We start from the raw sequence: 17,331 nt of genomic DNA, 5'->3' as shown, positions 1-17,331 counted from the left end.
ATTTCTGTGACATATCTATATAAATATTTGCACTTTTCAATCTACCAAGAGTCAAATAAGATCAGACACAGTGCTTTTACTGAAAGTTTAGTACATAAAAGAGTGCCCGCAAAAAATGTAACTTTTTGCTATTGTTTATGGCATAACTCAATAATTATAGCAGCTACACAAAAAATGATTGCATATTTCAAATCTGCATGAAAAACTATACTAATAACAAACTTTTCAAGTCTCTATTACTAGAAATAAAAAAAAAACTTTTTCGAGGAGCGTCTCCCCTTAACTACAATACCAAACTTTTTTTTTTTTGGCATAAGACATTGAACATTGCATGTTTCAGGCACCGTTTCAAGTGATGTTTCAATTAATGCATGTTTCAAGCAATTTGTTCATGCAAAGGAAGTGCCAAATGTATGGAAGAGAACCGTGTTTCATTGTAAGAGAGGCATGCCAGTGGCGCTATATAATGGCTGTCCACTAATGCACTGCTGCTCACAAGGTTGAATGGTTGATGTTTGTCTGGCCCTCAGCCGGCATGGTGAAACCACCTGTTGTGTAAATCGCCTTGTGTAGAAACTGTGTTACGTAAACACTGGCGCACCATGGGCCACGAAAGGATATGTTAGGTGAGAGCATTGCTTAATGTGAAGGAAAGGAACAAACAGAAAGCAGGACAGAATAAAGAAAAATGGATGGGGGTGCGAATATTCGAAAGTTTTGAATTTTTGGCGAATATTGCATTTGTAATATTCGTATTCGATTCAATAACCCCATATTAAAAAATTTAAAATATTCGAACTCGTATATTCCTCGAACATTCGATGTTCACGAATATTTGTTCGTAGGTTTGTGCGATTGTTCGAATGCTTCAAGGATTCAAACGAATATTAGGGTATTCAAATTCGGTCCGGTTCAAATTTAAATTGTTGAAAACTTCGAAGTATTTGCAAGGAACGAATAAATGCATATTAATCCAAATTTACCACTTCTAAAGGTGGTTGCACTGCAATGTAGGGGTGCTAAACCGTGAAAGCACCTGTCCAGAAGAAATCTGTTCTGCCGCAAAGCCCCCCTTCAGATTTAAAGGGTTCCCGCAACAGTTTCTTAGAAAAATTGTCAGAAAACTCTGCCGATCGGTAGTCGAGGCTACCAAGGACATGCAAGTCAAATATGATAGTGCAGCACGCGGCATGCAAATTCACAATAAATTCTCAAAGTCGGCTAAAATTGCTCTCTTCTCTCGGCAAATGACTCCACAACTTCATAAAGCACAAATGACGTATTTTCTTTTCCCGTGCCATTCCTCCCTGCTTAGCTTTCAGTGCTTTCATTGGGGTGAGAAAATAGAATGCAGTTGTAGCGTGCGAGAAATCTTTGCAACTCTGCGCATATTGGACGGATTCTAAAAATATTTGCGGCGGTGAATTAAATAAGCATTTGTAGTGAATGCATTTGCAGTTATGTATTCGATTCGTATTAGAAAATTTTGATATACGCACACCCCTAAAAAATACTGCATCAGGAACACATATTCCAAGCTTCACTTGTCCCCCCTGCCTTCTGTTTCCAAATTGGGCAGCAGTTCCTTGTGTGCTGGCACCAGGATTTATTTTCTGTCAGACGTGCTTGTGGCATTTTCGGTTGGCTTTCCATTGACCTTTTAAAGCGCTGGGACCGTACGCTCACATGGCGGTCGCAGCTGTCGCAAGGTCAGACATGGAGGGCACTGGCTTTGGGTGAGGTGCCAATGGAATGTACGCCGTGGGATCTCAATCACTGGTGCAACAGAGCAATTTCAGTAATTGTAGCAGTGTATTTGTTCTTCTGTTTCTTATCTTGGTTCAAAATGGGGAACTGCAAAGCGCAGTGCTACGTTGTATAAAAGCTTCAAAAGCAGTAGTACTGAGTAACTGAGTGGTATATACTAAATGCATCATATTTGCGGTCTAGAATTACTCTGGACAAAACAGCTTGGAACTAATTATAAGTACGACACTGTTTTAAGATGTGCATCATCAATCCTATGTGCTGTTGTCTCTGTTGATGAAAACACTGTTATAAGCTTGGAGCATGCAGTGTATGAAGCACGAGGAAATCGCCTAGGTGCCCATTTATTTCATTCGAACCTGGTGCTGGCGAGTGTTGATGTGCTGGGGCTTTATTGAGGTGACTTGTCATGTCATTGTTGCCTCTATACAAAAGTACTGTCATTGTTGTCTGTCGGAACTGACGTGCTTTGGTGCTGAGCAAATGGATGAAGGTCCACTGCCTTGAATGGAGAAAAGGGGGGGGGGGGGGAGCACTGCTCATTGTGATCGAAACAAAAAAAGAAATGAAAAGCAGAAAGATAGTATGAAAGAAAGACAGATAGAAAGATGGTTGAAAGATAGTTGTTAGTAGGCATGTAATGCACACGCAAAGCTTTGCTTGGCCCCCGTTTTCCAATCTGGCAACGGCTCCTGATTTTTTCTGATTTCATGTTTCCTGGATTTAGGAGCTCGCTCATTGAGTTGGTCATTGGGTGCGCATGCACGCATTCTTCGTTCAGGCCACACCGGTGTCCAGAGCCTCAGTACCGGAATGCTGCGCCCGTGAGCATGGCGGCCAGGCTGCAGCGCTGCCAGGTGTTTCCCCCGGCCGGTGGACTGGACGGTGCGAAGCTTCATCGAAAGTTCATCTACAGCCGGTGAGTACCAGCACCTTTTTTTTTTTGAGCACCTTAGCTGGGTTCTATAATCTGACCAAGGCATTACCTTGTCGCTGACTTAAAGGGGGACATGGTGTGTGGAGATATTTTTTGTATTTGTGGACCAAACATGACGAAAATATACATGCTTATGTAGTTTCTCATACTGATTTCAAATATCCAAAAATTTTCATTGTAGGTCAATTAATTTAGAAGATACACAATGCTGCCGCTCTATTGTTTTTGGAGATAATAGAAAAGAAAGGGCTTATCAAAAAGTAAATATTATTGTATAGCTAGACAGTGCAATTAGCAATAAGTGCAATGCTGCAAGCAGATTTCAAATTTAAAAAAAAAAAAAAAACTAGTGATTCTGCATATGATGAAAGTTGAGGAGTCATGTCATGGCTATCACATACAAAGAAATTTAATACCTTCTAAATTTATATGGGCAGCAAATGGAAATTCTGCTCTCAGCACTTTGTAATACACAGATTGGGCTTTACGTTAATGAAAAAATTAATGCTCTAGCTGTTCTAGATTGGAAGATATCAACCCGACAAACTAGTAAAGTCACCAAAAAGCATGTTTTCAGAAAACTGAGAAAAAGAAATAAAACTCATTCATCTACATAACTGCACTTGAAAATGCTCAGTATGCACCGGGCATGTAGCCATTTAGATTATGAGTCACTGTTTGGTGCTTTTTAAGGGACTGGTGCATGTTCTCCGTTGCTTGTCGCTTCTTGACTGATGCCGCCGTGCACCGTCAATCCTTTTCAGCCATGCGGCTGCGGCTTTGCCAGCTGGGGTTTAGGCTCAGCTCTTTCATAATGTCCTCCGATGCCTTTTTATTGCCTGCATTGAACTTGAGCACTGCTTCTGCCACAGCTGCCTCCACCGTGAATAGCGAAGCATGTCTCTCCTTTGGTGCCAGTGCCCAGATCATTGAATGCAGGCACTCGTTATTTTGGGCTTTCCCTCGCTGGCATCGTTGCAACAGCTTTCTGTCTGACAAGCACTCATAAGTTGGAAGTAAGGCTTGGCAGACATGCGGAGGCAGCTTTCGACGGTGTTTGGAAATGGGCTCCCCCTTGGCCTTTGCCGCATTTTATTTGCACCAGGAATTTGGACCAGGTGGGCACAGAGTGTGGTTTACCACATTGGACGTGATGTAATAAGTGGCCATCACTGCTGTGTGCATAGCATCAACATTACCACTGGGCGTCTTCAGAGCCCACCCATAATAATTGGTGAGCTTGGAGATCAGGTCTCCTGTCAAGAGGTCCTTTCCCATAAGACTCTCAAGGCCAGGGCCTTTGTGTTTTGCAATCAAGTTGTGCAAAGCAATGCCCATACGCTTTTGGTTAGATTAATGCAGTCCTCTTTTTCCACTGGGATATACCCATAAACCTTATCTTCTTGTAGCGCAAGGCAACTGTGGCTGTCCCCGTCGCAAAGCACCGTGGTGTAGCGCAGATTGTGCCGCTCAAGTGACCTCCTCAAGAGGATGAGGGCAGCCTCAACCTCCATTTCGCCAGCCTTCTTGTCACTGTTTTTCTGACACTGGTGATGTTCCTTCCATGCTGCATAAGAAGGGTCACCTTCCTTTGGGCCCGACTCGCATCCAGCACAAAAGTTGCTCAAAACAACGAAGTCAAGCACCAGCCCACTGAACAATTCTATGACGGTGCTGAGACCGATATGCGACGAATGACCGCGAGTCATCCACGACCCATCAAACGACACCGCGATGCTCCCCATGTGGCCAATATTAAGTTCGGCGTAAAGTTCGCAAACCAACCGCGCGCAGTCGCTCGTCAAATTGCGTGCAGCACGATTGGCCGTGGGTGCCAACTTTGTCTTCACGTAGTGTTGCCACGTTTTCGTATGAAGACCCCGACGGCTGATGCCCATCAACGAGAACACATCATTCAGCGCAGTCTGTCTGTTCCCCGTTGCCTGCATGGCATGCGCAGCCAAAACGTTCACTGCAAAAGGTTTCATACGTTCATCGCTACGTACGCACGGCAAGCTCCACAACGACACAGTCTCCCCACAGGTCGAACACACAAAATGCAACTTCACGGCGAGTCCGAATTCCCGGCCGTCGCGGACAATCTGCAGTTCTCCGTTGCATGCCTTGCACTTTGCGAATGCGAACAAAGCGCTGTTCACTGTGTCCAAATCTATAATTGTGAACGTGGTTCCATCAGGCGGCCGAGCTTCTTCGTCGACACCGTCAACCACGAATGCCCGTTTCTGCTCCGTCGCTGCAGCGGACGACAACTCCGATAACTTATCTTTGGCTTTAGCTCTCTCCTCTTCCAAGTGAGATTGCTGCCGATAGATAGTATCTAGACGCACGCAATCGCTGCTTGAAGGCTCTGCGGCTGACGGACTTTGCACAGGCTCCATGACAACTGATGCGATAGCTAGGCCTTCCGTGGTAGCGTCGAAGACTTCGCCATGGGACGCGGAGAGTGTAGCGTCTCGGGGGTTTTGCTGTATCGCGGAGCACTTCTTGAAATTCGCTACTAGCGTCATTCGCACCTTTTTCGCACCAAACTTGTGCCGCGTGCAGAATTTGCGCTCAGATTTGACATTGTGAGACTTCTCCGCTGACACTGAGGCAAAATGGCGCGCATGGACGCGTGCCTCAATACCCAGAGCAGACGAAGCCAGTAGCTTCCATCAATAGGGAGGCAAGCTCAAGTCACGTGCGCGAAATAGCGAATAGGAAGGCGCTCTGATACTTCTTTTGGCCACTCATTTTACAAGCTGCCAATGGTTAGATTGGACCCACTCTGGCGGGAATTTGAAGGCGAAAGACTGCTCTCTCAAATGAGACCAAGCGGGCTGCGCTGGCACACATGAAAGGGCAGGGGCGCGTCACAGAAAGTGTGCGATTTCATCGTCGATTTCGGCTCAGATTTAGCTACAAAGCGCCGTATAAAGAGTCTTAGCGGCTAAAATAATGATATTATAAGCATGAAATTCACGGTATAAGTGCACTAGTAGCTCTAGATTTCAAAAATGCAATAAAAAACTAGTTTTTTTCGCGATTTTTCGGTCTCCACAACCCGTGTCCCCCCTTAAAGTGGAAATAAAAAGAAATGGTGCCAGTTACCTGCAAAACCCTTTCACAGGGCTTTCGAATTCAAGCTATCTAGTACCGTCGATCCAGGATATATCAAATTATTGGCTATATCGAGTAGTTGAAAAATATCCATGAATTTCCCATGTAAAAGTATTAGATCGCGCATAAAACATACAAATGCCCTTGCAAGTGCCACGCAACGAACCATATCAGCGCAATAAAATGACATCGTTTTTGCGTACCTTGCACACGAAAAAGGATCGGAACTTGTCAGAACGTGGCTGAAACTTAATCAATATTTGCTAAAGAAAATTAGCTTTCTGGTCTTCAGCGCGGCGCAGCGTTCGATATACGTGTGCACCGGTCTCATATTCTTGCATGAGAAATTTGAGGGAATTTTTGAACTGCCCGATATAGCCAGTGATTCAACATATCTCAGATCAACCGTATTTAGGTACGGTGAGAACACACATGAGCAACTCGCCTGGGCATTGAGAAAAAGCTGCCATAGGCAGCGTCGACCCGACGAATGCAAAGAATAAATGTCACCGTCTTAGCAGCAATTAAACCGTAGTATTCTCCATGGCAATAAAGTATCGTAAAGACCTGAATATAGGTCGAATATTAAAAAAAACATGGTGAAAAGTCTACTCTTGTCTTTTATACCAGTGTTTAGTAGAAAAAAGTCTCGCAACAATGGGCAATTGAAGTCAAAAGCCTCCATTGCCATCGTGAGCATCAGCAGCAGCGCCGTTGGGCAAGGCTAGGCAAGGCTTACAGTGTACTAGCAACGCCATTTTGCTTCAGTTATCTTCGTCAGTCTGCTGTTTTTTTTTTTTTCTATTTTCTTCAAAAGTGAGTGGTAGTCAACGGCAGTTTATGGCTTTAAGCAAAAAAGTTATCGAGTATGCCAAAGCGCACGGCAACCTGGCGGCAAAACGGGAATTCGGTGCATCGAATTTGGTGTGTCAGAAAAAAGCGTCCGATACTAGAGGAGCCAAAAGCAGTGCATCACATCCTGCAGCAACAAAAAAAAAACACTTTGTTTTGTGGACAGACCAGCAGTGCACCCTGAACTGGAAACGCTACTCGCCTAATTCATCCAGAAGCTGCGTGCAACGTCTCTACTTGTGACAACAGAGTGCATCTGCAGGAAAGCTATAGAGATAGTGCGCGACTCTGGGCTCACAAGGGCACTATTCATGGGCTCACAGGGTTCGTTGCGGTCCTTAAAAGCCTTGAAAACTTTTTCGAAATGGCATTTTCAAAGCCTTGAAAACCCTTGAATTTGTTTGAGGTCCTTAAAATTTTTTGAATTTCGTCAATCAAAGCTCGTTCAGCCATAATCTAGTGAACTTTGTTGTGTGCCTGGCAGCTGTGTGCTCTCTAGCCAACAAACCATCTAACCTGATCCGTTTCTCTAGCCATATTACAGTGTTGTAGTACAGTGTGCTCTTCTAGTACACTGTAGTTGTGGTAGTGCTTGCTTGGTTACAGTAGCAATGACAGAGCTAAGCCTGGCTTTTTTGTGGAGGCTGTGCAAGTGCGCGCAGATATTCGGAGTCTCATCGCATATGGCGGAGCTATGCTGGGCAAGTGGGAATTCCAGCTCTCTTGGTTATGCAATGCTGCTTATAGGGAGTGGATTGCACCACTCCCATGTGGGAAGAGCTTCAACGTGTCATCAAAGGGGAAGTCTGCCTTTAAAAGTCGCATGAAGAGTACGAAACACATTGAGAACACAAAAAGTGACTACAGTCCATGTTAATTTGAGTGCGTTCATGGTGCCAATCGTACAAAATAAAGTACAAATCTTTATGCTGTAAGAATTGGCATTGTCATTTTCTGCAGTTTCAAGAGTTATTTCAGGTCCATGAAAAGTATTTATTAGGTCATTGAAAGTCCTTGAAAACCCTTGAATTTTGTTTCACTCTGGTGCTATGAACCCTGGGCTTGTCATAGTGGGTGCGCCGATTTATGAAGCGGGAGGGCTTTGCGCTGAGGCGGCGCACTTCTATGTGCCAAAAACTTATTCCGATGACAAGCTGGTCGAGTATCAGCGCTTTGTCATGGGGCTTCGTCAACAGCATTGCTACATAATAGGACACATTGGCAACGCTGGTGAAACTCTGATCTGTCTCAATATGCCTTTGAACCGGACTGTGACCTCTAAAGGATCCGAGAAATTTTAGCTCTTGACAACAGACAACAAGCATTCGCGATTCACAGTGATGTCTGCGTGCACAGCCGAAGGAAAGGAGCTGACCCCTCATATCATTTTCAAGAAAAAGAGCTACCAAAGGAATACTTTCCCCTGGGAGCTATCGTGAGAATGAACGAAAAAGGGTTCATGAATGAGTTCTTCATGCTTGAGTGGATTTGGCTCATGCGGAATCGGCGACCTGGTGCGCTCTTTCAGCGACCCTGCATGTTGGTGCTCGACTTTTTCGAGGCTACCTCATCACCAATGTAAAGGGAGCTCTGTCCGATGGCAAGACTGACCTTGTCGTGATCCCTGGGGGACTAACAATAATCCTCCAGCCACAAGGCATGGTGCTCAAGAATTCCTTAGAAGATCGTGTGCGCGACCTCTACAATGAGTGGATGACGGGCGACAATCCCAAAACTCCCGCTGGCCGCCTATGACGTCGACCGCTCGCGACCATTTGTAGCTGGGTGTCGTCAGCTTGTAAATCTCTCCCAGAAGAGATGATGCACAAGTCTTTCCTCTGCAAATGCTGCACCAGCAATGCTTTAGATGAAACTGAGGACCATGCACTCTGGGAGGTAACTAGTGAGAAACAGACGTCGTTAGACTCAAGTGTGAACGAGTCTCATGACAGTACTTTGTGGTTTTCTGGTGTCTAACTACATAAGATTAGTGGCGAAATAAAAATAAAAGTCGCTACAGTGCAGCTGTTTCTGTCGCGTATTTGTCAAGGTAATGGTATGCCAAGATAGCTTGCGATCTTTAAAAATTTATTTTTCGGGAATTCAAAGTTGGGGTAATCGACATATATTTCTGTCCGACCTATATTCCACTTTTTATAGTCTCCTACCACAAAGCCATACCAGGCTTCATTAATACTTTGCAAATAGACCTTAATATTCGTGTTACGTCAATTCTGATTGCAGTAATGGCTATTTGATTTTATAAACATTACATGTACACTGAAACCTCGTTATAACGAAATTGAAGGGCAGCCGTAATTATTTTGTTATATTTTTGTTATATCGATTATAACAGTTTGTGGCAATGTATGCTCAGATGAGCGCACACCTATGAGCATGCAACGAAGGAAACCGCCTCGCAGCCCAATGTACCGCTACGCGATTACGCAGGCCATGAAAAATAAACTCAGTCGAATCTTATAATTCGAAATTTCGGGTAATACGAACTCACGCTGAGGTCCCGTCAAAGCTATGTGTATTCTAATGGGCAAAAACGCCCTGTAATTCGAATGCGCAAGCACTTGCGACGATTAATTCGGACATGCCGCGCTCCGAAGATGCTCTCAGCACCATGCCCAATCCCGCGGCGGCATCTCTCAACGCTGTGTGCGAAGAAGGAAAAGAAGAAAAGGGACTCACTCTCTGGATTTCGTGCCGACCGGTTGTGCCCCCACGATCTCCGACGACAGCGCACCTCTGGCCGACTGGCTCGCCTACGTCATCTCCTGCCGCCGACAAGAGCTCTCGCTGAATGGTGCCCCGTCCTCGGACCCCTGCTACCGTATCCGTCTTTCCAATCTCCTCCTTACTTCTGTCGTTTTCTGTTGTTCGCTGTGTCTGCGCCTCGCTCTCTCCTTCCCCTCTCTATGTATATACCTTTTAATCCTATCCTTTTAATCCCTCCTTACCCCCATCCTTCGTAAGCTACTGTTGAGGTGTCGGACTCTGATGCAGACAGCTACAGGGCTCACTTTTCTCTTGAATCACATAAGAAGAAAACAAAAGACTGTGGCTGATTGTTTCCCCCCTCTCAAATGCCAATCTGCGACGCGCCTGTGCCATGCTTCTCCCTTTTCTGTCTCTGCACGTAGAGGCCCTTCTCCTTTCAAGGCCGCGCGCGAAGAGAGAGGAAAAAAAAAAAGCTATCGCAGAGGGTAGCAGCCATGGTAGCAGCGGAGACGCAGTCGTTGCCGTCTTGAGAGGAAAAACGCTTTGCACCGCGGCGCCGCTTCTCGGTCATGTGACCCGCTGTGCGCTTCCTCAATCCTCTCCGCTGGCTGTGCGAGGAGAACGACTGTCTCGGTCGCGCGGCGCGTGGCTGTAAAGTCGGCACAAGATTTTTGAAAGAGCCACGCCGAACGAGCGTCAAACTCCGCAGAAAATTATATACTTAACACACTACGGTCGTTTTTTTTTTTTTTGTAGACTATTTGATAGACTAATTTAGTTTGTTACGTCCATTTACCAGTGAATTTTACTTGTTTACAACAAGGTTTAAAATGCATGGTTCTCAATGTAGCTTTCAAGGGGAATTTCATTTACTTCGTTATATCTATTATTTCGTTATCTTGTTGCATTATAACGATGTTTGAGTGTACTCCTATGATACAGCCGTCATATCCGGTTAACGTCAATTGTGGTTGGGCGGCCGAAATTGATTTGTGTAGCAGTGTTGAGGCTACCATACGCACACCAGCGCAAACACCAGCGCTTTATATCAACTTACCGCTTCTGGTGTTGCTAATGTCCATGTTGCTGTTGGCATTGTTACGCAACTTGTGTAAGCAACTTCTAATACAAAACATACACGGCTGTTTAACGTATGTGTGTGCATGAATTTGTACATGTATTTAGTGACGCTTCATAACGTCTCGTTAAAAAAAAAATATTCACCTTCCATTCGCATGCTTCGCGTAACATCGATTCCCAAGGTACGTCCTCTGCCAATTTTTTTCATAATTGTGTGTTCTACTGTATTTCCAATGAGCCTCCAATCTACAACTTGTCTTTTGATACAAAAGGTCAACAGTTGACCCGACTACCGTTTCTTGCGTTGTAGGTTTCGTTCGGTGCGGACTTTCCGAGACCCTGACGGCACAAGCAGCTACTCTTGCTGTGCATTCTCAGTAAGTGTCTTGATTTATTTCTGTAGGCATGTCGAGCGCTTGTTTAGCTGACAATATTTTTTTTTCTTCTTCTTCTTCTTCTTCCTAAAGATTGCTTGAGATCGTTTCGGTCTTGTCTATATTGACAGTCTTCTGAATTTTGCTGACCGTTGTGAAGTCGTGGGCACCAAAATGAGCGGCCAAATAAGGGACCCTAAATAGGATGCAGTGTTTGTTTCCTCCTCTGTCATTATGCACGTAACGTCAGCAAGATTTGTTGTTGGTATGTTTTAGCTATTTCTTTTTTACACGTCTTTTCAAAATTGGATACACAGCAGTGCGAAGCGCTGCTTTCGAGCTTTATATGATGCTCATTACCTCAAGTGCTGATGGAGTACTGATACGAATTCAATTTTCACATTGTTGCTTTAAATAAAAGCACTGGTGTCAAGAATCGTGAATAGAGTATCAAAGTGCCTTTGATAATGTTAATATAATTTTAATTCCGCTGCCCTTAAGGGGGCAGACTGGTCTTTGGGACCAAAAAGTGACAAAAAAAATTCATTTTTTAAAATTGACATATTTGGTGTCTGCAATTATTTTTCTATCTGTCTGCAAATTTTCACACATCAGGAAGTAGTAATTTTTTCGTAATGTCATTTTAACTGTCCAGATTTTTGATGCTGTTAACATGCAGAACATGCAAAAAAATGGGGAACCGACTTTGAGGCTTCTTTATAATTTGCCAGCACCTTTGTCTAAAGCTGTACTACCAATTTATGAGCGCCTTTATGAGGATTGCAAAACATGCGCACCATGATTGTTGCTTTTTGAAAAAACTGTGTTTTCAGTTTTTTTTTTCATTTTTCTCAAAAAAATAAATTTGTGACTATTCACTTTTGAGGCCTCAATATCCCTGTAGCTAGGGAAGGTACAACAATAATTCTTTGCAGTGGAAACTTGTATGTTTGTAGAATGCAAGTATGGGAGCAGAATTTAAAGCACATGCCTTTTAATTAATTACTAATCAAAATTGTAACACAATTCCAACTGCTTTTGAAAATGTATAGTTCATTTTGCTGCAAAATAATCAACGAAAGCCTAAAAACGAAAAAAAAATTCTTCCATACTTTCACTCTATAGTCATTAGTCTATGTTGGCATATCCTAAATATCACTTTTAATTAAGCACTTTTTTTTCTATGGCGGCCTTAAACAATAGGGGGTGAACTTAAGTTATCTCAGGGACAAGGTGAGTTACAGGAAAACTAATTAAATATTTGATATTAGCAGAAAAAAATGCATAACCCTGTGCAGTTTTATGAAGATCACTGAAGAAATAAACAAAAAATGTCTAGGACTAGTCTGCCCTGTTAAGAAAACCATTTTCAAATATGGTATAGAAGAGGCGATTTGACAGTGTTGTGTCAACAGAGTCTAGTCATCGGCACAAGTCATGTTATGTTACGTTATGTATCATAGGTCTCTAATGCTCTAATCTTTTTCCTTAGAGATTAATAATTATGCTAGGTACCAGTTCTGTATAGTCAAAGCCCGATTCAGTGTAACTTGAAAATTTTTATACGATATTTTTTCTCTATTGCTTCCTTTCTTCATGATGGTCTCGATGCCGAGAAAGATGGTTTTTTTGTGTGTTATTTCATTTTTTAATAGAGGTTGATTACTCTACAACTGTTTGTGCTGTACAAACTACGTATAAGGGTGTTGGGTCTTTCGACAGGCTATGTGCCTTTAGCCCCCCAACATCCTTTTGTTTCTTGTACTCAAAAACAATAAAAAAGTTTATCAAAATTGAAAATTGAAATTCAGAATTGGAGAACAGCATCCAGTGGTCTATTAGCAGCAGCTCTGTTGTCTCTTGTCAGTTGCACATGGTAAACATAAGCGATGATGAATGAATTGTCGTCTAGGGACTGTGGCAGTGACTTCAGCTGTATCGGCCATGTGCAGGACACGAAATTCGCATATTCAGTGATCTGTGTTGACTTGTCATGACAAAGTGTTGCATCGAGACTGGCTTTGCAGATGCTGGGTGATGAAAACATTACTCAAGTTCGAAAATTTTATATGCATGATTGCTGGCTTCAGTATGCGAACAGCGTTTTCAAGGCACACCAAGGAAATGAAAAATGCCCCTGTGCAATGCCTCGAAATGTATCGGCACTCGTTTAAACCACTTGCGATTTCATTGTTCAATGATGCCGCTACTTGGCCAAGTCAGGTGCTTTCTAAAGCACGAGCCAATTTGACCCAAGAGCCGCTGTTAAGGGGGGACGCGGCTTTGGGATCGCGAAAAATGGCAAAAAAATCGATTTTTTTGAAACTCAAGTTTTCAGTTTCTGGAACCCTTTTTCTATCTGGTTCCAAAATATCTACACTGAAAACCGCGCAGAAGTGCTTCGGAAAATTCGTTTCACCCACCTAGGTAGCAAAAATATTTCTGGAAATGGCGAGAAAACGGCGATTTTCAAAAAATAATAGCTTCGCTATGCTTGGGCCGGGAGCCGGCTTCTTGGGCTCCTCGGAAAGAGCATTTTTCCGTGTTTAACTTTCCCGCCTCAGCTGGCTCCTCCCTTTAACAACAAGCGAGCAAAAAGCAAATGTTTGAAGGTCGTTTTGAGGCCCTTGATTGGCTGTGGCCGCCATGTTGCCTCAGCTCGCCTCGCCATTGGCCCGATGCTCGCTCCGGGAGATCGTCGTCTGCTGCTTGTGCGTCGCGAGGACATGGCTCTCGAAAATCGCCACTTCGTGACGTGTTCACGGCTTGATAATCACTTAAGATATAACTACGCTTTAGTTACGAGCAGTAAGCGGATGCGCGATCAGGTTACTACGAGCGTCAGCGCGGTCTACGAGCGCCGCGCGTCATTGAAGTCGTCTTTACCCCTAACTCCGCCGACTGCGGGCAGGAACGACCCGCTAGCGCATTCGTGGCGACGTGTTTCTTCGCAAGCAACGGAGCTGTAAGCGGCGCCACGATCTGATTACTACGAGTGGCCGCACCGGATGCACGATCAGATTACTACGAGCGGGCGCGCGGCGGTCTACGAGTGCGGCGCGTCATCGGAGTCGGCTTTAGGCCTAACTCCGCTGACAGCGAGACTGCGGGCAGGAACGACGCGCAAGCGCACTCTTGGTGACGTGCTTCTTCGCAAGGAATGTACCACATCACTCGCTAGCTCCTCCGAATATTGTACGGGCATTTTACGCATCGGCAGCAGACAACACAGTCAAGCTCGTCACCCCCCCCCCCCCCCTTCACTGCCAAGGATCGCTCGGAACAGCGGCTAGCAGTTTCGCGCGTCGTCATTCGAAAATGCGATGCCAAGTGCAGTGCGTGCCGATTTTTTGTCTTCGTAGTTACTCATTTCGCGGATCGTCATCGAACGCCGCCGGCAAGTGCATTACGCGCCGGCTGCACTGTCCACGCGGTCGCGCACCCCACGGTCATATGGAGTGCTGTCAATAAGCTTTTGTGATGCGATTCAGACGTGCTTGGAGCCGTGCTTGATATCTCCACGAACGTCTATGAATGTTCCGAGGTTAATGAATTGCTGTAGATTAGAATTTCCGCGACCGGCTGTATGATGATGCGTTTCACGGCTAGAGCGGCGAAAGAGCATGTGTGAATCAGGGGCACGAATTTTTATATGCCCGTTTCGTGTCAATAATTATACTGCTAGAAATTCCCGTGCCACCAGTCTTCTGCCCATAACTTTGTTATTTGGAAAGAAGGCATAGGCCGTCATGGTGTGATCCATTTTTCTGATGCAATAAACTTCTCTCCAAATAAAAAAAAGTTCAGTGAATATTTGTAATCAAGTACTTAAGTATGCTAATTACAACTTCAGCACAAAAAAGTATGTTTAATAATTTCAGTATATGGTTTTATTCAATTACAATCTTTTCTGTCATACTTATCACACCACTCCTTCATACAAAGAACTTGGTTTGAAATTCATACTTGTTCTTTGTAACTCATGAAAAGGAGTAAATCATGAAAAGAAGTCAAATATCACAAGACAAACCTGAGATCACAATTTTTAGGTGTCTTAGAGACGTAAAGAAAAGTTGAAACTTTAAACGCAGCTTTCTCAATACTGTTTTTTTTTTTTTTTTGACATCATGCTCAGCCCCTCCACATGATTCAGTGAAGAAATAATTTGTTTCTCGTAAAGTATTTGTGGTATCGCTTCAAAATTTTTATGAAAGCACTGTGAGGTTATTCTTAGTGTCTGTGCCAATTTTCATCAATATCCAACGAGAAACAAAAAAGTTCATTGAAAAAGAGCCTGTCGAAAACTTCGACAGGCTTTTTCTCACAAGTGTGTTTTGGACATTGTGCATTGCTCGTGGAAAGAGTAGCACGAGAATGACTGGACCGATTTTGATTCTGTTTTTTTTCCCTCAATCCCTGAACACTGCTTGTGGGTACAGCAATCTTCAATTTCTGTTTTGTGGCCCTGTTATTTTTCTAGTCGATGATTTGTCCGTGCCATTGTTTCTGACAATGTGTGTCGGCAGCCATGATGATCTCTAAAAAAAAAACGAGAACTTGTTAAAAAATTCCGAGAGTGTCATACCCTGTAGCTTTCTTTTGAGTAAAGATCAACATCATTCGCAGCTTCCTGGCATGTTTTGTTGCAGCGCTAGGCTTTCCACGAGCAGACCATGTAATTGGATCGTGTAGCATTATGTAACTTGACAACTACTGAAGCTATCATGATGAAACTGCATATTTCCCTATTCTAGACACTTATGAGTATGCATGCCAAATTTCATTGCTGTAGGTCAACAAATAAAAAAGTTTTTTTTCAAAGCCACCTCCCCCCTTAAGGGGGGACGTGGGTTCTAAAAATTTTTTTGAATTTTTTGCTCTGTCTTAACCAAACTTCACTACCTAAGCTAGTTTTTCATGCTGATTTCAAATCTCTAATTTGTTTCTTAATATTTCAAGTGGTTTAGAAAATTTGAAAGGTCTGAATCTTAATTAATTACATACTTCTTACGGGACTTCTTGGCAATTTATTCTTGCTAAATCCTAAAAGTGAATGCATAATCCCAATGCTGGAGACTTGCTGTAGGGGGTGATGCTATTTTTATCCATTTGAAGGCATCTTATAAGCAAGAAAACGGACGAACAATTATGGTCACTATATTACAATAAATTTCTCTCATTGAAATCTTCAATGGTAATTTTTGAAGTGATGCTAGAGAAATAGAAATAGCATCACCCCCTAGATCATGTCAAGACGAATAAAATGATACCAACTTTGTCGTATTCACTCAAGTTGAACATAGGAAAAACTCCCGTAAGGCCGAGTGCAATGTGCAAAAACATCGAACTGAGAAAAACGCGTTTGAAGTTTCTAGCAACTTTAACTTTTGCTAAAGTGAAGCTATAGCGATATTATAGACATCATTCTGTAGCACTATATTATAGGATAAATGGCCATGCTAAATTTCACTGTACCCACCCAGAATACTGCTCACAGCTTGTTCTAGAACTGTAAAATAGTCATTGACTCAGCATGAGCATTATTATTTTTTTACTTTGTGGTCGTTGCAGTGCCTTGCAAGTGAAAGGAACACAAAAAAATCATGTAATAATGTTGTCCTTGGATAGACAATATATTTACACAATGTTTAGATCTAAAACAAAGAATATTTATTTTTGCAAAAATTCTCACTATTTGCCATCATGCCTGTTTACAGCAGACCATGGCTGTAAGCAGAGTCCCCGGCTGGCTTGTGACGCTTTGAAAGTCTTTCCTTTATTGAACTGCTGTCGAGATGCTCTTTTTGCAATTTTTGCAGCCTGCCCTTGTCCTTCTCAAGGCTGCGATGCACCAAGTTATTGCCAGCGCTGTAGCCCAGCTTCTCCGCACTTTTCACGTTGCTCTTGGTTGTGCCTTGGTTGAAGCGGCTGATGGCTTCGGCAACTGCCCTTTCAATGCTCCGCAAGGATGCATGCTTAGTTTTGGGCGCCTGCTGCGAAATCGTAGCGTGCAGGCTCTTACTTTGGTTCTGAGTGATCCCATCGCTGCACCTTTCCAAGAGGGCATTGTCGCTCAGCCGCCTGAACACAGGTTCCAATGCCTCAGTTACGAAATCGGGCAGGCTGTCCTTGTGTGGTGGCGGCTTCTCATTTTTCGCAAGAGCTCTCTGAAATTCGCACCAGGATTCAGGGCCATCAGGGCAAAGGTCATGCTTTGGTGCCTCGTCAGTTGAAGACATGTGGTTCAAAGTTGCTAAAGCAGCCTTCTGCATACATGGAACATCGTTCCTGTGGCTTCTCAATGCGTAGCCATAGTATGAGGTGATCTTCTTTATCTTTTGTTGCGTAAGTCTGTCCTTTCCACCAAGTGAGCCACCTTGAGCTTTTTTTTTTTTTTCCTCTACAAGGGTACGTAAGGCAGCTCCCATACGCTTGTGTACATGATTTATGCAGTCCTTTTTGGCCACCTTC

At 43.6% G+C, this 17,331-nt stretch overlaps 1 protein-coding gene across 6 annotated transcripts in view; it reads left to right on the top strand.

Annotated features, from left to right (window-relative positions):
* Positions 1–17,331, top strand: part of LOC119163162 (DDB1- and CUL4-associated factor 1-like) — a 152,941-nt gene that overhangs the window by 90,217 nt on the left and 45,393 nt on the right. For all 6 annotated transcript variants that reach the window (XR_012886222.1, XM_075874022.1, XM_075874021.1 and 3 more), the window contains exons 22-23: positions 2,549–2,686; positions 10,797–10,863. Coding sequence is in view for 5 of the 6 variants with exons in the window: in XM_075874022.1 (XP_075730137.1) it covers positions 2,549–2,686; positions 10,797–10,863 (205 nt within the window). In the remaining variant the exon portion in view is untranslated. The remainder of the gene's footprint in view (positions 1–2,548; positions 2,687–10,796; positions 10,864–17,331) is intronic.

Source organism: Rhipicephalus microplus, chromosome 9 (genome assembly GCF_043290135.1).
Source record: "Rhipicephalus microplus isolate Deutch F79 chromosome 9, USDA_Rmic, whole genome shotgun sequence".
Lineage (NCBI taxonomy): Eukaryota > Metazoa > Arthropoda > Arachnida > Ixodida > Ixodidae > Rhipicephalus > Rhipicephalus microplus.
Note: the sequence above shows the minus strand (reverse complement) of the source record. Positions and strands in the feature narration are given on the sequence as shown.